The sequence below is a fragment of the Salvelinus sp. IW2-2015 genome, linkage group LG33 (assembly GCF_002910315.2).
Source record: "Salvelinus sp. IW2-2015 linkage group LG33, ASM291031v2, whole genome shotgun sequence".
NCBI lineage: Eukaryota > Metazoa > Chordata > Actinopteri > Salmoniformes > Salmonidae > Salvelinus > Salvelinus sp. IW2-2015.
The window spans coordinates 22,000,125-22,022,699 of record NC_036872.1 but is presented as its reverse complement, the minus strand read 5'-3'; the positions used below and the strand labels follow the sequence as shown (position 1 = coordinate 22,022,699).

Genomic DNA, 22,575 nt, shown 5'->3' with positions numbered 1-22,575 from the left:
AAAGACATTATGATGGTGCCTGGAATATAATGAGCTTTCATAAAGAGCAAAGAAGCACAAATACCACTGAAGGAAAAGCATCTAGATATCTGAATATAGGAAATAAGTCCTGTTGAACAGTATGAGTATTCAAACTTGAGAATAAGTCGTGGTGATTGACAACCTCTGGGAATACATGATTGGTTAGGAGGGGTTTTTCTAGGAGGGTAAGACATGTTATCAATTATTACGATCATCACACAATCTATCTACACACATGCCCCCCTCTGTCTGCTCCCACTCTACAATAAACCATGAGCCAGGTAACCCTCCATTCAAACCAGCCGCCAAGATAACAGCACAAACAGGCCTCCCACGTGAGTCTTATTTGGATAATTCCAGAAGACTCATATAGGCTAAATCTTGACGTCATTTTATTATCGAGTATTGATGATTAAAGAGACAAGGTCATTGTCAGTGATGGTGAGTTGCAATGTCCAGTAATGCTTTAACAAATGGTTAGTCTACTGACCAAGCTAGTTACTACAGTAGCTAGTAACCTATCCTGGCTGTCTCACATCCACAATCTCTGGTAACGTTACCCATCCCCATGTAGCTAGCTAGTTGGGTAAACACATGTAAAGAACATAATAGCATTTATATTTATCCAATATGCAAACCGTTTAGAGCACCCGCCGCTTCAAATTGAATTTAGGTCCGTGTAAAACATCCGTCGGTTCAGAATGAAGCGATAACTACTGTTTCCGAATAGAACCACACCGCAGGCCGCGAAAACCTCCTCGCCTTTCTACCCTCCCTCGCGGTCCTGCGCACAGCGGAAAGGAGGGTCCGACGAGTACGCCCGCCTCTACCCATGCATCAGAACACCAATAGGAACATATCTGATTTATTTACATTACTCCGATTTGTCAATCTTCGTGCTCCTTGCACAGGGGTCAAATTGCGGGGATTATTGTTTCCGGTTTTTAGTATTGATGGGAAAACGGGTTGGAAAACGAGGCTTTCAGAAGGCATTGGCGCTTTCAACAAATTGTGCCGAAAAACTGTTCATTACTCGTCAATTACCTGAATGTTCCATAGTTTCCTACTCTACCCTCTAAACTACCGGTCAGGTAAACGTTTTTGTACAAATCATAACTATAGTAAACAAATATAAACGCAACATGCAACAATTTCAAAGATTTTGCCGAGTCACAGTTCATATAAGGAAATACATAAATTGATACTGACTGGTCACAGATACCTTAGAAGAAAAGGTAGCCCCCGTGGATCAGAAAACCAGTCAGTATCTGGTGTGACAACCATGCAGCGTGCAGTGGCGATTTTAGCATGCATTTCTTGGTGGGGCAAACTAAAAAAAAAAAGTACATTCATGCCAGCAAAGCCACTACACAACACTAAACAAAACATTAATTGTCCCATAACGGTGACAAACGATGCCCACAAACTGTTAGGGCCTATATAAAGTTGTCCCAAAACCGGAGCTTTCTTTTCAGTGAATCCTTACCACTGCTGCACCTGGCTATTAGCAGAGCCTTGCCTAGCAGCAAAACAGTTCATTCAGCCTCATTTACTGCCTTAAAAAAACAGCTGATATGGCTAATACTAGCTTAAACAAATGTGGTTTCTACTGACAATTGAGATGTACAAACTATGGCATAAGGGGACGACGAGCGGATAAGAGGCAATATTTCGATGAAGACATTAATGAGCGAGCGAGCTAGGACCGACGTCAATATTTGTATTTATTAGGGATCCTCATTGGCAGCAGCTACTCTTCCTAGGGTCCAAACACATTTAAGGCACTTACATTACATATAAAACTAAATATAAAAAAGTACATAATATAACATTATTACACCACTAGATATCTACAATACAAAATGTATAATACAACCATACTAGAATATTAGATTGTACATGTGTGTAGAGTGCATGTGCTAGCTTATGTCTGTACCTTTTGTGTGTGTCTCTTCACAGTCCCCGCTGTTCCATAAGGTGTATTTTTAGCTGTTTTTTAATTCTGATTCTACTGCATCTGTTACCMGATGTGGAATAGAGTTCCATGTAGTCATTGCTCTATGTAGTACTGTGCGTCTCCCATAGTCTCTTCTGGACTCGGGGACTGTGAAGAGACCTTTGGTGGCATGTCTTGTGGMGTATTCATGGGTGTCCAAGCTGTGTGCTAGTAGCTATAGTCTCTACAGACCCGGATTCGATCCCGGGCTATATCACAGCCGGCCGTGATCGGGAGTCCCATCGGGCGCCGCACAATTGGCCCAGCGTCGTCTGGGTTAGGGAGAGTTTGGCCGGGGGGGGCTTTACTTGGCTCATCGCGCCTTAGCGACTCCTTGTGGCGGGCCGGGCGCCTGCAGGCTGACCTTGGTTATCAGGTGAACGGTGTTTCCTCCGACACATTGGTGAGGCTGGCTTCCAGGTTAAGCGGGCGGGTGTTAAGAAGCACGGTTTGGCGGGTCATGTTTCGGAGGACGCATGACTCAACCTTTGCCTCCCGAGCCCGTTGGGGAGTTGAAGCGATAAGACAATATCGAAATTGGGGAGAAAAAGGGGGTAAATAATAGTTGTATTGTTGAATATTACTATTTTAATATGCATAATGAAGCATGCTACGTAGCTGAGGAATTCAGGGAGCCCATAGTCCTAGGCTAGCTCTCAATTTCAACTCTGTTTTTAGCCAAAACTAAACGTTTATCTTTCGTTTGGACGTTTGGCCTTTTCTCTATTTTTCCCATGGTAAGTTTGTTGCACTAGCAACTGTTAGCTAACGGTTTATACACCAGTAAAGAATTCCCTGAAATGTTGCTAATAATGGAACAGGCTTTAACTTGTTTCAATAATATTACTTTGTTTGAATCCTTTTGCTTGTTCATTTAGGACCTAGGTGAAATGAAGTGTTTTTAGCTGTGTGTTTTGTCAGTGTGTGTGTTGTTCGTTACTAGACAGCCATGTTGATTGTCACTCAGGCAAATTCTGAAATGGCTGCCTGTGTCCTTGCTTGATACAATAATTCGTTTAACCATGTGTGCTTGTAATTTTTACTTTTTTTGTGGTGAGCATTACACCTGTGTCTTTGCACAAATGTCTATTTTAAGTAGGCTACTGGAAAATGTTAATTCTCAACTCCCAACATTTAATTCCAACGGTTCTTTGTTAAAATGTCAACTCCCAACATTTAATTCCAACGGTCCTTTGTTATGTGACTACCATTTGAAGAGCTAGGGTGAAAAGAATGGTTCACCTCCAGGGATTAACATAACCATCAGTAGGGCCATACTTTGTCTGCCTTTCACCTACACATATGGGAGGAATGTAAAAGATCAGTAATGTGTTTTTTTATCAGTTAAACAATTCTCAGAGCAGGCTCAACTTCCACGACTGCAATAAATGCCATAAATTGTCTGTCTTTCACTTAAACAATGGAGAGGAACCATAAATATCAGTTTTAGTCTACTGGAATTCATTGCAGTTTGGTTGTTTTCACTTAAAAAATAAATAACAAGTCGCCAACCTCGGAGCAGGCTCAACTTGTGTGACTGCTCAGTTCACTTGCCCCAGGCAATGTTTTCCCTATGTAACCGATGTGAAATGGCTAGCTAGATAGCGGTGGTGCGCGCTAGCAGCCTTTCAGTCGGTGACGTCACTTGCTCTGAGACTTGAAGTAGTGGTTCCCCTTGCTCTGCAAGGGCCGCGGCTTTTGTGGAGCGATGGGTAACGATGCTTCGTGGGTSTCAGTTGTTGATGTGTGCAGAGGGTCCCTGGTTCGCGCCCGGGTCGGGGCGAGGGGACGGACTAAAGTTATACTGTTACACCTACATGCATTTAGCAGCGGCACYCTGAATAAACTGTGCAAGATTCAACACAAGTTTTATCTGTCATTGTGTGGGTTTAGTGCCCACCACAAGTGATCTTTGTAGGAGAAGTGATAAGCTAGGGAAGGCAGTACGGGAGCCAAGGTGCAGCATGACGAGATGGATTTTCAGCCTGTGGCAGAAGATGGGCAGTGACTCCACTTTTCTTGACGGTGGTGGGAAAGATGATCCACCACTGTGGTGGCTGCAGAGAGGAGCTGGACTGGGATGAACAGCTGCAGGCGGCTCAGATCGATGGAAGTGCCTAGAGGCCTGAGAGGAATAATAGACCTTAGATGTACCAAGATGTTGTAAAATGGAAATATTTATATCACCCATCAGATCACCTGTCGGAGAAGTGTAGAAAGTCTATCAGAGGGCACTGTTTGTGGACAGGGCAAGGGTTAAGATTAATAATAGCAGGCAAGCAGTTTAATATGAGACACTCCATCAAACTGATCAACAACAGAAGCAGCAGACTCGGAAAGAGTCCTTCAGCCCAACCATCCTCCCTATTTTCTTCCTTCCTTCTCTGCTGGGTACTAACAGAGTATCCATTATATTGATCAGATGCTCAAATGGCTGCTCTAACAATGAAAATAAATGTCTTCAAAAATGGAAGGCAGTCAGGAGGCACCAGTTGCTGGAGAAGACAGATTTTGGGCCCAGTTATCCCTCTCGCTATGCACGGCGGTGAGTAGGTTGTGACTTGTGGGTGTGTCAATGGAGCTTTGAGAGCAAGGCTGAGAGCGAGGGGTCATGACCGTCGTGTGTATGTGTAGCTGCGTTAGCATGATGGTGAGTGTAGGATCAGATCAGGTGTGTACTGTAGACTGTAACACAGGGATTTTGGCTGCTTCTCTCCTATGCAACCGCTCTGACAGGAGGATGTCCCCTTCATTGGCAGGGCACACAGGTGGCAGTCTGGACATACATAGACATACACATTTTAGAGAAGGTAGACTACGCACAGACACACCAGAGGAGAGAAGGCAGAAGTGCTATCCAGGCATTCTACAGAGTTGTATGCAACAGGTGAATGAGTCAGTGTATGTAAGACTAATTATGTGTGTATGACTCACAGTATCGGAAGTAGAATTTGTGTAGGTGCGCTGACAGTAAGCCAAGTGTGCAAGTTGCCCCACACAGATGGAGAGAACACCTGCGTCACATTTCTGCCTCTTTACCTAAGGAAATTGTCAACTTTTATTGCTGCTAGTTATTTCAGCTTGACATCTCATTTATGTATTATAAAGAATGGTTTCATATAAAACCAATTAACAATAACATGAAATGTGCAACATTAGCTGTTAGACTTGCCAATACCATTGCATGGAGGTGGAGGTCGCTCAGGGATTGGAGGTTGCTCAGGAATTGGATGTCTGAGCTCTCCTTTACAGCCAGCGACACCCACAGGAACAAAATGGGTGATGGCTTGAGGGCTCTGGGTGAAGTTAGGAAATGCTGTTCTACCTACTTCCTCCAGCCTGAATGGAGGAGAGGAAAGCATCTCCATTACTGTGACATTGGCTCTCGCACAGAACTTGAGGTGGGCCAATGAGGCCAGGAAGTGGTTCCAGTCCTTTGAAAGAAAATATGCATTTCCATTTTCCTGTTAATCTACAGTAGTCTGCAGTCTGCTACCAAGAGGGAATGTTTTGACCTGCATGCCCAAGATGCATTGAGCAGACAGACTGCCAGGAACCCATCACACACCTGTATCACAACAGATTGCTGCTATAAAAACTGACAGCTATACAGGATTCAMACAAATAAACCACAAGAGCATTGCATTCGCCACCTGATTTAGACAGGTCCACAGGGATGACGTAGCCTTAATCCAACATCAAGCCTCGAGCTGTTCTCTCCAATACTACCGTACATTGCTTGCCATGTTGTCAAGGTTAAGACAGACAACAGAATTTACCAGTCAAAGTACAACTTCCGTATCTGTGCTTTTCTTGATATCAAAAGTGCAGCACCTAGCTAGCCATACAGCCCCATACTATCTAGCTCTCTAGCTAACTCGGATCCGAAGTCAACCAGCTAGCAAGCAGGCTTTGATACAACTGCAAACTAAATCATGATCATCCATCTCTAAACTAGCTACATCTGAAGTAAGCAGTTCACATGAGAAAACTAGCTAGTACTAGTAACAGTTACTGGTAGTTACATTTCAAACTCAGTTTATGCAGGAATATTTATGACCATTGATTTGAAAGGCAGAGGAATCGGAAAGATCGAACTCAGATAAACGGTTGATTGATGGAAAGCAGAGCCACCTGCATTGTCATTGGATCTAAAAAGGTGTGATGACCGTATACCCCTTTTTTTCAGTCAGAATTGTTTTGCTTTCAGGACACACTTTTCACTTTGATACAAAGTGATTTTCGTAGCAGGTTAGGAGAGCATTTTCGCTAACTCTAACTAGAACCCTTTTCCTAACAACCTCAGTCTTCTAACCTGCTACGAAAAAGTKACTCCCGTATCGAAGTGGTGAGAAAATAATGTTTCTCTTTTTCTGAAGTAGGCTTCAGAAAGTCTGTGCCATCTGATAGAACAGTGTCAGACAACAAAAGACAGTATGCCAGCTTTGTATTTATGAATAAGCTACAGTACACAACTGAAGTTCAAAACTCATTTAATGACAACCATTGAATAAAAAAAAACTGGACACATTCAAGCCTTTATCTGTCAAATGAGAAATGTAATACATATTTTGATCTGATTACGGTCTTAATAGCGTTGATATGAATTAAATGAATTGACCAGTAGCCTTAGCAGCATGAATCAAATGGTAGAATACTTTAGGATTCAAATTGAAAATATATTTAAAAAATGGAAAACAAAATCATTCTCTATTGCCCAAACAAAGTCTTTTTTGTGCGTCTAAGAGGTACAATTTCCTACCTCAATATTGTCAATAGTGGAAGTCTCATTTCAAACAGAGTTATACCATCTCACATTACATTCAATATGAGACAGCCAGTATGAGCAAAACATGATTTTGTTTTTTAAACTGTTAAAACACATTCCCTTATCTCAAACAGCAGTGCAGTAAACAGTATACACATGCTAACCCTGAGCTTACTGTTATAGTGTATATCCATTTGCATTACATTTGTAATCATTTCCCCTTTTCAAATGAAATCCAGCACCCCTCAGTTTATTTTCTTACACTGATGGATGTGTGCGTGTAGGGTTAATTTAAAGGTTACGGGTTAGGTAGACCAGGTGACATGTATAGGTGTGAAAGCCCAGGTGTCGGGGTGTCCCATGTGCATCAGGTCTGAGTAGGGAGAGGAACTCCACTGGAAAGCAGGTACCTGGTCCCACGTGGGTCCACTCGCTGCCAAGAATCCAAACTCACGCCACAGCCCATAAGACGTCACCTACACACACGCAAAGGTACGCACAGAGCCAATTACAGGAGGCATGACATTACAGCTCACCTAACTCATACTTAGATAGATGGAGGAGAGAGAGGATGAGCAAGACAAAAGTAGAGGGAGGACAGCCTTACCTTCATATCCGTTCCACCATGTGGTCTCTGCTTCAGCGCTCCAAAGGGATATGTCCCGTTAGCCTGGTTCAGGTCGGAGCGGGCCGAGATGGTGTTCTCCCCGTTAGCAGGCGGGTCGCAGCCCTCACACCGTGACAATGGGTCCTCCTTAAAGTTATTATACCTACACAGAGAGAACGGGAAGGGATATTTTTATACATAGGCTAAAATGTCAGTAGGGGTACTCGTATACAGGTCAGGTGTGGACAATTCCACAGTAACGGAATTGCGCTGAGACTCCGATTTTTCACTTAAAAAAGGTATGCCAAACAAAACATACAACTCTGCACAAGGACTACTTTTAACAATTTATACTGAACATTTTACAAAACATTTACTGCAAGAACTGTACAGATGCAAAGTTTGGTAACATCTTCCTCAGTTTGTGTGTCCACATTTTCCAAAAACTCTTAAATACCTGCTCTGAATTAAGATTCAACAATGTCTGTAGAACGAATGGGGTGTCAGCTATGACATGACACATTGAAAAAATCTCTTGGATATTGAACTACAGTAAGTGAAGTGGATTTACACCCGGTAACGGAATTGCAGTAACGGAATCATGGGTTCCTGATGTGTACTACAAAGAAATGCATAACTATGAATGTAATTATCTTCATGGTGATGCTTTCTAAATAGGTACAAAAAGGTATAAATATGCAATATCCTTGTTTGCATATTTGGGTATTATTCTACACAGTGGCTATTATTTTAATGAGCTCTGCCCCAAACAAGACAAAATTCAGTTGGTCCAGACTAAATCTGAACCAATCATAGACGTCTACATTTCACAAGTTTGGACATCAATGTACAGAACAACACACATCTACCAAAATTGAATTTGCTAGTGGCAGTTTGATGCTGATTGACATCTCATTTCACCTCATTGAAAGAAGCATTTATTTTGACGTTTTCAAATCGAGGACAGGGAAGAGAGAATATTAACGTTGGTTGTGAGATACAGAAGAATAAGAATAACAGACAGAAGAAGAGAATATTTCCACAGCTCCACAAGCTCTTTTTGCGATTGGCGAAAGCATCATATTTGAAGTAAGTTTTAAGGTTCAGAATTGAGTTTAGGTTTCCTGAACAATTTTTACGAAAGTTGAGTCGCTGTGTAAGTTAACGTTACACCTTTGGCTCCATGTATACTTACCCTTGTCTCAGGGTTGTGAGTTTGTGGTTGAAGATATCCCTCTAGTGGTGTGGGGGCTGTGCTTTGGCAAAGTGGCTGGGGTTATATCCTGCCTAGTGTCGTAGCTGAATCAGAATTAGTTGGGTAACATAGATAAATAAGATGTTTTATTGTTACATCATAATATGCTTATGTGAGATACTTGTCATTAGAATGTCTTCTTTTGGACTATACTGTTGGCAGTTTAATTTGCCTTTCTTCTCTAGGGAAAAGTCACTTGGGGCCCAGAGGGGAGAGGTTAGGCTTGTCTTTTACATGTCTGGTAATATGCAGAATATCAGAAAGGGAGAAGTCAGAATTGAACATTGTTTTCTGTCAGGTTTTGGCCAAGACTGTTCGGGTTTTGGTCACTAGATGTCCCCATTGCACCTTTTTTGTACCTTTTGTTTTTCTTGCTCTAATTATTGTTTGCACCTGTAGGTCATTCCCTTGTTAGTATTTAAACCCTGTGTGTTCCTCAGTTCCTTGCTCAGTGTTTGTAAGTTAGCACCCAGCCCCAGCCCAAGCCTTGTTTTATACAGATATTTCTCTTGTTGGATTTTCCAGAGGTTCTCTGGTTTAGTTCTTGTGTATTATTTGAGTAGTCTTTTGAGGTTTGTTTTTCCCTGCTGTTTTTCACCACTTTGTGGAGTTTCTTTTGTATTTTGGAGGATTTCCATTTTGTGCCTTTTGGCTTTATTTTTGGACATTGTGGATTTAGTTTCTTTGCCTGAAGATTTTGTTCTWTAATTAAACCACCATCTCCAGTACTGCTGTGTCTGCCTCATCTTCTGGGTTCTGACGATTATTAGTGACTGTTTCTCGCACCGGGTCCTGACAGTTTTCATATGTGAATGTATCTGTTAAACCATGTGAAGGGCTCCACAATGTCTGTACGCCAGTCACCCTCCTTTTKCCATTGGGGGGAGGAGTATGGCAGTGTCTGGAACCATTGTATTACCCCTCTGATGTTGCACTAATCTTGAGATAGTATATGACCTAGAAGTCATTCCCCCCAGTGAGCTTGTCCAGGAGGGGGAGAAGAGGGGGTGTATTTGAGATGGCAGTATCTAGAATTGACAATTGATATATGCCATTGGATGAGGTAATGTTTTGGTACTATGAAGTACCAAGAACGAGACGTAGAACCTCGTCTTAGAGACCAAACTGAACGATAATTTAAAGCTAATGCTATCTGGCTATGGGATACTCCTCTCTCAAGTAAAAGGCCCTTTGTGAAGTTTCTGAGATCTGTGGTCCGTCATGTGAGTTGAGAGGGGTGTATCTTGGCTATAAAAGATACTAGAATTATTTTGTAAGGACTCTCAGAATTCATTTATAGACACTGAATTGATCTGAGAGTCAAAGGGCTATGTTGAAGCTCATATGAATTAAAGATTAAATTTAAGTATAACTGACTTGTGTGTCGTTTGTAAACTCTCCTCATTTAGTAATACAGGAAATTACCACGACACTAGACAGGGCTCTAACTCCCCTAGCTCCAGACTTGCTTGGAAACACGAGCAATGGACATATTCTGCCTGTTTGGTCCTGTCCGGGGGTATCGTCGGACAGGGCCACAGTGTCTCCCGACCCCTCCTGTCTCAGCCTCCAGTATTTATGCTGCAGTAGTTTATGTGTCGGGGGGCTAGGGTTAATCTGTTATATCTGGAGTATTTCTCCTGTCTTATCCGGTGTCCTGTGTGAATTTAAGTATGCTCTCTCTAATTCTCTCTCGGAGGACCTGAGCCCTAGGACCATGCCTCAGGACTACCTGGCCTGATGACTCATTTCTGTTCCCAGTACACCTGGCCGTGCTGCTGCTCCAGTTTCAACTGTTCTGCCTGCAGCTATGGAACCCTGACCTGTTCACCAGATGTGCTACCTGTCCCAGAACTGCTGTTTTCAACTCTCTAGAGACAGCAGGAGAGGTAAATACTCTGAATGATCGGCTATGAAAAGCCAACTGACATTTACTCCTGATGCACCCTCTACAACCACTGTGATTATTATTATTTGACCCTGCTGGTCATCTATGAACATCTTGGCCATGTACGGTTATAATCTCCACCTGGCACAGCCAGAAGAGGACTGGCCKCCRATCATAGCCTGATTCATCCCTAAGTTCTAGTCTTTCTAGGGAGTTCTTCCTAGCCACCGTGCTTCTACATCTGCATTGCTTGCTGTTTGGGGTTTTAGGCTCGGTTTCTGTATAGCACTTTGTGACATCGTCAGACGTAAAAAGAGCTTTATACATCAATTTGATTGATTGAACAGACAGTTAATCAGATAAGAGAGATTGGTTCCCAACATTATGTTTACATCTGTGCTGGTAATACARGCATATACAGTGTAGTGTCATAAGTTACAGTATACGAATGTTTAGCTAATGTGGGGTAACTAGTAGGCTACAGCTGTCAGTGTTCAGCAAGTTACCATTCAGCAATTTGAAATCCATTAACTCAGATTTTTGTACTTGAACTCAAAACGAACAATTGTCATTATCAATCTGTTAACGTTACTCAAAAGATTACCACAATTTGCAGATAGCSTGTTTGCTATCGTAAAGGTGTCAGAAATTATAGCTAGCTAAGTTACTTACTGCAGCGTAGGGCTAGCCATGATCTAACTAATAACTTTAGGCTGGTAGTTGATTTTAAGGTACAGTTATGATAATGGGGATTTGTAATTAAGATTGGACTAAAATGTGGGTAATTGGATGCTTAGATGTAACCAGACGGTCTAATTTTTGCATAGGGTCAATTAAACATGAAAAGAAAGGGAGATAAAGAAGCACCAACAGGCAGATCAGGTGCAAACAGACCCCAGCCCTTTGCATCACCACCGGACCCCAGAGCAGCTCCCTACCCGAGGCTACTCAGAGTGGTCAGATTTCCCCCAAGGACCCAGTCTACCACCACCAGGTCAGTTCAGAATTTAAGTTTAGCTTCAGCTTGTAATATATGATTTTGTCAGATGAAGCCTCACTTTAAAATGTTGGTTGTTGATTCATGGGTGTTCTTATTTTTATGGCTGTGGCATTTTTATTGTGATTATACGCTAATGGTTCTTGTGTTATTTTAATGTAATATATGTATCAAGGGATGACACAGAGACCTCTGGCTCTGAGCAAGACAGTGAGTCAGAGCTGCCAGGAGATMTCATCGAGKCCCTCCCTACTGCATCAAGCACCAGATATGCTGTTCCAAAAGGACCCAATGGTAGGCCAGGCCTATACTTTAAACTACACATTTTAGTTAGCAGCTGTTAGTATCTAATCTTGTGGATCCCTTAATTATACATTTCCATAGAGATATGACACATTATTTAATTTATATTTCAGAATATGTATTTCAGAATATTTCAAGATCCAGAGAAGAGGGTCCTGTATAGCCGTGTTTGAAAACATTTCACAGAACTCAACATGGTACTAGGAAAAGGGCTTTCAACATCAGTACTTACATTAAAACAATTGCAGATATGCTCCTATTAACTGCCACTCAAAATATAGCGCAGAGGACAGAGAGTCTGATGACTCTCACAACAAGGGTAATTTTTTGACAATCTTAGAAGAAATAGCAAAGCATGACCCTCTCATAGAGAAAAGGATGAATGCATGTGGCAATGCTAAGTACACAAACCATTAAATCCAGAAGGAAGTTCTTGAGGGCTGAGCTGAGATGGTACAAAGTGAAATAATAAGAGAAGTAAAAGAAAGTGAAGTTTTTAGTGTAATTGCAGATGAAACCAAAAATTAAAAATGTATTTCGTTGTGATGTATTATTACAACGGGGCCATCCACGAAAGCTTTTTACACTTTCAGTCAGCTAAAAGCTTAGATGCAGCAGGTCTCACAAAAATTATCATTGATTGCCTTGAAAAACATGGTCTGGACTACAGAAATGATCTTGTGGGGAAAGGCTATGACGGTGCATCCATCATGAGCGGAAAGCATTCTGGTGTGTCTGCACGGATTAAAAACAGTGCAAGATTTGCATTTTATGTGCACTGTAATGCACATTGTTTGAATTTGGTTCTTGTCAATGCTGTAAAATCAGTGCCTGAGGCAGTTCATTTTCTTGCTCTCCTGCAGAAGCAGGAGGGGTCTATGGCTCGTACGTTCATCTCAAGTGGCTTGCAGTTCAGAAAGAGCTGTATCCGCAGCAGCCCAGGGAACTACAGAGACTTAGGGATGTAAGGTGGACTTGCAGTTACATGGCATGCTGTAATCTGAGGGACAGGATTCCAGCAGTTCTGAGAGTGCTACAGGGTATCACACTTGATAATAGTGGTGATAGTTCAGTAGAGGCAGGGGGCCTTCTTTCTCAGATAGCATTTACCATTTCCTAGGCCTCTTTGGTTCATACCTGTGTAGAATGCGGCTTTGGTGAGCCAAATGTCTTCTGACATGCTCCAATCAAGCTCTCTTGACCTAGCAAGGGCTTAGGATCTTAGTTAGCTCTTACATGACACATTACTAGGACTACAGAAGTGAGGGTTACTTTGGAGAACTATGGAAAGAAAGTGAAGAGATTGCAGAGCACTGCAAAATTAAGTGTACAAACAGCCTAAAACAAGCTTAAGATTTCACAACTCATTGATGATGAGCACTGTAGGAGAAAATAGTGACCAGTGATGGTAGAGCTTCCAAGACCTATCTTTTATCAGTGCTTGACAGTGCTCACAGCTGACTGCAGATCGATTTTTCAAAGATGATTGCGAGAATGCAAGGGGTCCAGTCTCTCGACCCAAAGAGCCACAACATTCTTGAATGAGGAGCCTGTTTGCTTTGCTCAGACCTTGAGTCAGATTTAGAGGACCTCAAACATGAGGTTCACCAAACCAAGTGGCTTCTTGATAGGAGATATCCACATAATTTTCAATTCCCATGATGCCATCTATTTTGTGAAGTGCACCAGTCCCCTCCTGCAACAAAGCACCCCACAACATGATGCTGCCACCCCCGTGCTTCACGGTTGGATGGGTTTCTTCGGCTTGCAAGCCGCCCCCCTTTTCATCCTAACATAATGGTCATTATGGCCAAACAGTTCTATTTTTGTTTCATCAGACCAGAGAGACATTTCTCCAAAAAGTACGATCTTTGTCACCATGTGCAGTTGCAAACCGTAGTCTTGCTTTTTTATGGCGGTTGTGGAGCAGTGGCTTCTTCCTTGCTGAGTGGCCTTTCAGGTTATGTCGATATAGGACTCGTTTTACTGTGGATATAGATACTTCTGTACCTGTTTCCTCCAGCATCTTCACAAGGTCCTTTGCTGTTGTTCTGGGATTGATTTGCACTTTTCGCACCAAAGTACATCCATATCTAGGAGACAGAAGGCATCTTCTTCCTGAGCGGTATGACGGCTGCGTGGTCCCATGGTGTTTATACTTTCGTACTATTGTTTGTACAGATGAAAGTGGTACCTTGAGGTGTTTGGAAATTGCTCACAAGGATGAACCAGACTTGTGGAGGTCTACAATTTTTTTCTGAGGTCTTGGCTGATTTCTTTTGATTTTCCCATGATATCAAGCAAAGAGGCTCTGAGTTTGAAGGTAGGCCTTGAAATACATCCACACACAGGTACACCTCCAATTGACTCAAATTATGTCAATTAGCCTATCAGAAGCTTCTGAAGCCATGACATCATTTTCTGGAATTTTCCAAGCTGTTTAAAAGGCACAGTCAACTTAGTGTATGTAAACWTCTGACCCACTGGAATTGTGATTCAGTGAACTGTAAGTGAAATAATCTGTCTGTAAACAATTGTTGGAAAAATTACTTGTGTCATGCACAAAGTAGATGTCCTAACCGACTTGCCAAAACTATAGTTTGTTAACAAGAAATTTGTGGAGTGGTTGAAAAACAAGTTAATGTTTTAATGACTCCAACCTAAGTGTATGTACTTCCGACTTCAACTGTGTTTGTGTGTGTGTGTGTGTGTGTGTGTGTGTACATATACACACGAAAACAGAGTGACCCAAGTCTCTCCAGTATGCGAGTACAGTGTGTGTGTGAGAGAGAGAGAGAAAGAAATTGAGCTGCAGTTCCGAGGTAGTGACACTCATAGTATGTTAAAGAATTCCAGTAAGTAACCCTTTTGGACCAGACTATCTGCCACATTGAAGAACTCTGGGTTAAGTGAATTATCACTTTACCTCTAATCAGCAATCATAGGATTCATTCATGCTCCTCAGATGCCAGGTTAGGGTTACACACTAATTTTCTGTCATGGTCTATGGACCCCCTGAAGTAGCCTTGGCCACCCCATGTATAAAACTCTAGTTCCGCCACTGGACAACAAACTGTCATTGTCCAAACACACCAACACAGTCGTGAAGAGGGCACGACAAAACCTATTCCCCCTCAGGAGACTAAAAAGATTTGGTATGGGTCCTGAGATCCTCAAAAGGTTCTACAGCTGCAACATCGAGAGCATCCTGACTGGTTGCATCACTGCCTAGTACTGCAATTGCTCGGCCTCTGATCGCAAGGCACTACAGAGGGTAGTGCGTACGGCCCAGTACATCACTGGGGCTAAGCTGCCTGCCATTCAGGACCTCTACACCAGGCGGTGTCAGAGGAAGGCCCTAAAAATTGTCAAAGACCCCAGCCACCCCAGTCATAGACTGTTCTCTCTACTACCGCATGGCAAGTGGTACCAGAGTGCCAAGTCTAGGACAAAAAGGCTTCTCAACAGTTTTTACCCCCAAGCCATAAGACTCCTGAACAGGTAATCTAATGGCTACCCGAACTATTTGCATTGTATGCCCCTCCCAACCCCTTTTTTACGCTGCTGCTACTCTCTGTTTATCATATATGCATAGTCACTTTAACTATACATTCATGTACATACTACCTCAATTGGGCCGACCAACAAGTGTTTCCGCACATTGGCTAACCGGGCTATCTGCATTGTGTCCCACCCACCACCCCCTCTTTTACGCTACTGCTACTCTCTGTTCATCATATATGCATAGTCACTTTAACCGTATCTACATGTACATACTACCTCAATCAGCCTGACTAACCGGTGTCTGTATGTAGCCTCGCTACTTTTATAGCCTCGCTACTGTCTTTTTACTGTTTTATTTCTTTACCTACCTATTGTTCACCTAATACCTTTTTGCACTATTGGTTAGAGCTTGTAAGTAAGCATTTCACTGTAAGGTCTACCTACACCTGTTGTATTCAGCGCATATGACAAATAAACTTTGATTTGGACCCATTGTCCATCTGTTTGACCACTTATCAAAGCCGTTGCTTATTCCAAATGTATGCCTTAATTAAACATTTAAAAAATCACTTTTGACATGCTCCTATAAACTTCACATTGGTGCTCATGGGTCCTGTTACATGGAAATGACCGTGTATAAAAGCAGGTCTGTCCATCTCCCTCCTGTGACACATTTGGATTGAGGCCTCTGAATGGAGGCGTGTACCTCATGAGGCGGACCATGGAGTCCATGTCTGTGACGTGTGATTGGTTCCTTCTGAAGATCTGGGCTCGAGGATTCATGTCCAGAGAAAACCATGGACCAAACTGCTCTACCAGTTCTCTACAGCCGCTGGCATTAAACACCTCCTCATAGTACCTACACAAACACAAAGCGAGAGTGTGCGTCACACATTTACACGTTAAAGCTGAACAAATTATAACCATCTCCAACACCTGCAAGACCGACACAGTCAACTGCTCTTTTTATTAATAATATAGTCATTACTAGTGTGTGGTAGTTATAAATGTTATCGGTACTTACGGGATGTTGTAACTAGACCAGTAGCCTTTCTGCAGCAATTCCTGGGTTTTATCAGAGTGAACAACTAGCCCACTACAGAACAGAACCACACACACCTATTATTGTTACTGATAAATAACCAGCCCATTTCTCAAAATGTGTATGTGTTGAGAGGTTGTGTGTGTGTGTTGCCTGTCTTACGGGATCTGCTCCAGTACAGTAAACAGCTGCTCCTTAGTCTCTGTCATCCCTGGAGTGAAATGCCTGTAGTCCACTATCATCCACTGGTTATTATACCTAACACACACACACACACACACACACACAACACAGTATATCTCAAAAGTGTACGCAAAAGTGTACCTGGTTAAATAAAGGTAAAATAAAAAAATAAAAAGTGAAAATGTCCAAATTGGGCCAAAGTGTCAATATTTTGTGTGGCCACCATCATTTTCTAGCACTGCCTTAACCCTCTTGGGCATGGAGTTCACCAGAGCTTCACAGGTTGCCACTGGAGTCCTCTTCCACTCCTCCATGACCGACATCACGGAGCTGGTGGATGTTAGAGACCGTTGCACTCCTCCACCTTCCGTTTGAGGATGCCCCACAGATGCTCAATAGGTTTAGGTCTGGAGACATGCTTGGCCAGTCCATCACCTTTACCCTCAGCTTCTTTAGCAAGGCAGTGTCGTGCTTGGAGGTGGTTTGGGGTCTTATCATGTTGGGATACTGCCCTGCGGCCCAGTCTCCGAAGGGAGGGATCATGCTCTGCTTCAGTATGTTACAATCATGTTGGCATTCATGGTCCCTCAATGAACTGTAGCTCCCCAGTGCCGGCGAGCACTCATGCAGCCCAGACCATGACAACTCCCACCACCATGCTTGACTGTAGGCAAGACCACACTTGTCTTTGTACTCCTCACCTGGTTGCCGCGCACACCGCTTACACCATCTGAACCAAATAAGTTATCTTGGTCTCATCAGACCACAGGACATGGTTCAGTAATCCATGTCCTTAGTCTGCTTGTCTTCAGCACAAACTGTTTGCGGCTTTCTTGTGCATCATCTTTTAGAAGAGGCTTCCTTCTGGGACGACAGCCATGCAGACCAATTTGATGCAGTGTACGGCGTATGGTCTGAGCACTGACAGGCTGAACCCCACCCCTTCAACCTCTGCAGCAATGCTGGCAGCACTCATACGTCTATTTCCCAAAGACAACCTCTGGATATGACGCTGAGCACGTGCACTCCACTTCTTTGTCGACCATGGCGAGGCCTGTTCTGAGTGGAACCTGTCCAGTTAAACCGCTGTTATGGTCTTGGCCACCGTGCTGCAGCTCAGTTTCAAGGTCTTGGCAATCTTCTTATAGCCCAGGCCATCTTTATGTAGAGCAAACAATTCTTTTTTCAGATCCTCAGAGTTCTTTGCCATGAGGGCCATGTTGAACTTCAGTGACCAGTCAGTATGAGGGAGTGTGAGAGCGATGACACCAAATTTAACACACCTGACTCCCCATTCACACCTGAGACCTGTAACACTACGAGATCACATGACACCGGGAGGAAAATGCGTAATTGGGCCCAAATTTTGACATTTTCCACTTAGGGGTGTACTCACTTTTGTTGCCAGCGGTTTAGAGCATTAATGGCGTGGTGTTGAGTTATTTTGAGGGGACAGCATTAAATTTTACACTGTATACAAGCTGAACTCACTTATCTTTTTACATTGTAGCAAAGGTCATTTCTCTAGTGTTGTCACATGAAAAGATAACTCAAATATTACAAAATGTGAGGGTGTACTCAATTTTGTGAGATACTGCTACATATTTATACATACAAGCGAGGAGAATACATTAACTATTGAAAGGTAGACCACTCTACGTGTGTATGTGGGTCTGTTGATGAGCTGAGTAAAATGACGATGGATAACACTAGTCAGTCTCAGTTCCACTGTGCTTAGTAACTGAGGCTGATACGACACGTTTAGATATTCTAGAGATCAGAGAAGGCTGGCTGCGAGAGCTTATAGGAGAACGGTTCATTGTTAATGCCGGGAATGGAATAAATGAACAGTATCAAACATATGGACAACCACATGTTGGACTCCATTTTTATCCAGCCATTACAAAGTCTATAGCTCCTCCCACTAGCTTCACTGATTAGAGATAGGCTAGAGAAATAAAACAAATAAGCCGCAACGAAGACAGATGACAGATAAATTAACCTATACAAAAACAACATGAATGCGTCACCTTTGATCTCAGGGGACTTTGGCCTGAGTGGGCATTACTGATAAGTCCAGCCCTGCTTTCCCAGGCCTGCCCTGAAGTGTGTGTGTGTGTGTGTGTCATAAAAGACGACTCAGCACTTTAGAGACACTACTTTATCAGCTGACTTAACTCTGTCCTCCCCCCACTTATGATATTTAATGTGATGTTTTATCAACTCTATTATAGTTTCACTTCCCTTCATTCCTTAAAATGATAGTTCCCTTCACTCTTCCTCTCCTAGCTTCCTTTAAATGGATAGTTCAAAAGCCTGTACAAGAGTTGGTTTACAGAGCTCCAGCCTGACCGAACCGGAGAGATAACCAACATGGTGGACATCTACAGGAAGAATGGGAAAATGTCAACCAGAGGGACCACAGAGACTTACGTTCCGCTGTTATGTTTGCTGAAAATCTCTGCCCACGCCTTGCCAGTTGTAGCCAGCCGATTGGCTACGATGTTCCTCAGCCACTCCATCACTGCTCCGGTTGGTTGAACAAACTTCCAGAGGGCGGGGTTACTGTTGCCGATGGTGGTCTCCAGAGTAACCTGAGGGACATCTTTAAAATAAAAAGACTACACACACTGTATATGCTATGTCCACACATATTACACACAGCTCTCACCAGCCCAGTGCTAAGGATGTAGAAGTCATCTCCAGAGAAGATGGAGCCTGGGTAGGAAGAGAACGCCTGGGTTCCACCAGGGATCATATCACTGTCTGAGAACAATAGAACACAGAAATCAAACTCAAAATATAGAACTCTGAACCACATAACTCATGTTTGGACTTTCCCAGTGTTCACATGCAGAGTTTCAACGAGTGTTTCATGAAGAGTGTATATGTTAGGGGGAAAGGGGGGACGCTGTAGGCAGAGTTAAGTTATCCTTATGAGAGGTTTAGGGGTTAGGGTTACCTGTAGGAGAGACACGGTAGGCAAACTGGTACTTCTTTAGGATGCGCAGCATGGCCTGGTAGATGTTCCAGGTATCATGAGACACCAGTAGATCCTTGTTGCCAGGCAACAGCTTGATGAGGGCGGAGCAGGAGCCGGAGCCCAGAGTCCGTGAATGGCTGGATTTGTTTAGGGCCCCCTCAAGATCCTCTAGGTCTCCTCCCATCTGGAAAAGTCTGAATAGCCACATAAAAATTGAGGGTTGTCAGAGCTGTGATGCAAGGCATGGTTGGCCACACTTCATTTAGCTCACCATTTACATTGCTCCGGAGATGGGTACTCCACGTTAAATCAAGGGCGCTTACAGAGACTGTCACTAATGGGGTGAACTCAAACCCACCAATCACAGAGATCACAGACCACACTTACAGGAAGCCGAAGGGGTTGAGAGTGAAAGGGCCTCTGGGAAATGACAGCATATCATTGTAGCCGTCCTCCAGACCTTTCAGCTGCAGCAACGCCAACCGCACCTGAGAGAGAAAGTCTAAATGAAAAATATTCTCTACTAAGATGTTCTTCTTAGATCCCAAATGTGTACTGAATGAGACACTCTAGCAAGAATTATTTACTGTTRTGACACATAGAGAAAAGGAGCAGACACTTCATAATTTAGCACGCTGGCTGACCCAGACCCAGACCCAGCCAGTACCTGGTGCCAGTAGGGACAGTGTGGATGCTCCTCTATCTGCTGTCTGACCCACTGCAGGTTGGAAGTGATGTAATCCTTCAGTCTCTGGCAGAATCCCGACTCGAAGGTAAACGGACCGCAGTACCCCATAAGAGTGTTCATCCAGTGCTTATAGATCAGCTGAGACAAACACACACACAATCAGCTATAGATTGAATCCACTGCCCCAGCCGGATATGGTTTTAGGTTAGGGGTTGGGGCAGACGGCCTCTACCTTACCTGGGAGGTAACTGCAGCCTCAACGGCCCCGGCAGCATACGCCTGGATGCTATCATTATAGTGTCCGCTAGTGGTCACTTCCAGATATGTCCAGCTGAGGGAGAAAACACTTAGTAAATACATCATGATCAAATTTGTTTGGGTGAGGAGTTCAACTCTGAATGGTTGTTTTGGACTGTCATAGGCAGTGTGGTTTATAATACCGGTATACAGTCACATTTTTACATTGAAGTAGGCCTTAGTAAGCTACTTTTACTGCATATTTTTTTGTAGCCTGCTCTACGTTTCAGAATTCCCTTGCAGTCCATCACATTTAGGTTGGGGGAAAAGTCGATGCAAAAAACGTTATGCTGACAGGTCCACAACAACTTGCCATGTTTTTTATTTCAGAAATTGACAGTCCTTTTCCAGATACAGCATAAATTACTGCTCAAGATTAAACATCCTGCCAACCAGAGTATGTGAGCGGAGTGGAGCGTGGCCAATTTGACTGGATTGCTGAGCGAATTTCCCAAAAACTGGAGCATAGGCCTTCTTCCCAGAAGGGTTAGCGAAAAGTGTTACGGTTAGGGGAAGAGTTAGCTAACATGCTAAGTAGTTGCAAAGTAGGTAAAAAGTAGTAACTCGCAACCTTTTGGTAGCTAGACGTTCACGTTATACGCCCACTCATCCACCCTACTTTCGTTTTTGCCTTAAGTAACCATCTGATTTATGGAACCACACCAAATGTAACATATAGTAATTTCAGTGTACCGGATTTACATTTACTATGTTACGTCTAGTCTGAGTCCAGGCTCCAAGGCAGGACATAGAAACCCAATAATATTGTAATGACCTGACTAGATCATAAATGAACAATTGTCCAGACATAGGATTGAGTTTGCGAATCGACGGTTTATTAAACCAACTTTACACAGGCTACTGTTTGGCCGTAGCCCACGCCAAATAAATGACAGATAACCCACAAGCCAATCGTGACCTTCTCTTGTGAAGCCCAGACGTAAAAAGAGAGAGAACAAAGGCCAAACCGGGTCTTAACCTCCAATGCTCCATCCCCCTGCCCAACCCCCTCCACGCCACTCCGCCAACCGCCAGGATGCCCGGCATCAGAACATTCCAGGCATTCCCGTGATTGGCAGATAGCAGGTTGATTGACATGTCGGACCCCGCGAACACTGGGCACTGGTCAGTACAACACAACCACCTCCTAGCCTAACACATAACACACAGCTGTCTGTGCGGGTCGCTACAATATATTGATAAGTAAATATCGAACAACTCGTCGTTGGCATGAATCGTACCAAACTATACCGCAAATAAAGGGTGTTATTGTAAGCATTACAAGTGAATGTAGGGCGTTTTTCAGGCAGCGTTAATCCTCGTTCACGTATGCATATATTTTTATGACAGGTCTGATGCGTATGTATGGCGTGCGCCAAATTAATACATCTCAGTATTTCTGTACATGCGCAGTCTTTTCAGAAATGGTGCACTTAAATCTCGTGTGAAATTTAGGCACCGTTTATAAATGAGGCCCTTGTGGTTTTAAAATTGTTCTGTTCATATTGGAATTTGGAACAGTAATTGGTTAAATTTGATTTCAAATCTCTTTATTCCGTAACATGGGGACAACATAGCCTGCCATAGCCCAATTATCAATCCAAAGTTATTGTCTTGACTTATTCAGAAGTCATATTCTGCTAAAATGGTTGTGGTAACTCGCTGTTTACCCAAACGCATATTTTTATTCCTACATKGTCTATGAACCTAGATTAGCTCTGGTCCAGGGAGTTGGTGCGCGTTAGCCGAGGAACTCGGTAATGCCCTAGCCCAGAGATACAGCTACATCAGATGACTGAATTTACCCCGAGTTCTTGATGTCGTCGGTAAAGTTCGCCCAGGCTACAAAGTCGTCTCGGAACCCCTCCTCCAAGGACAGCTGGCCAGTTTGTTTATCGAGAACTGCAGAATGAATCTCGGCCCGAACAGACGTCCATGATAAATAAAAAACACATAAAAACATAAACATCTTCTCTGTTGTTACTGACATCTGTGTGCCCGTCAGCCATCTATATCAATGTAGTTCATGTGACCAAAGATGAA

General features: G+C 43.2%; 2 protein-coding genes across 4 annotated transcripts in view; both read right to left on the bottom strand.

Annotated features, from left to right (window-relative positions):
• The window catches only part of morc2 (MORC family CW-type zinc finger 2), a 28,326-nt gene extending 27,522 nt beyond the window's left edge, over positions 1 to 804 (bottom strand). For all 3 annotated transcript variants that reach the window (XM_070437120.1, XM_070437121.1, XM_070437122.1), the window contains exon 1: positions 660 to 804. The gene's annotated coding sequence lies outside the window, so the exon portion shown is untranslated. The remainder of the gene's footprint in view (positions 1 to 659) is intronic.
• A 5,689-nt stretch (positions 805 to 6,493) lies between these two features.
• plbd2 (phospholipase B domain containing 2) lies at positions 6,494 to 22,563 on the bottom strand. Its single transcript, XM_023978247.2, has 12 exons — positions 22,338 to 22,563; positions 20,473 to 20,566; positions 20,215 to 20,373; positions 19,935 to 20,035; positions 19,527 to 19,741; positions 19,236 to 19,330; positions 18,998 to 19,158; positions 16,544 to 16,639; positions 16,364 to 16,435; positions 16,046 to 16,198; positions 7,393 to 7,555; positions 6,494 to 7,261 (listed from the first exon to the last, which is right to left on the bottom strand). Exons 1-12 carry the CDS (start codon positions 22,520 to 22,522, stop codon positions 7,091 to 7,093), a joined length of 1,665 nt encoding a protein of 554 aa, XP_023834015.1. The 5' UTR covers positions 22,523 to 22,563; the 3' UTR covers positions 6,494 to 7,090.
• Positions 22,564 to 22,575: the final 12 nt, after the last annotated feature.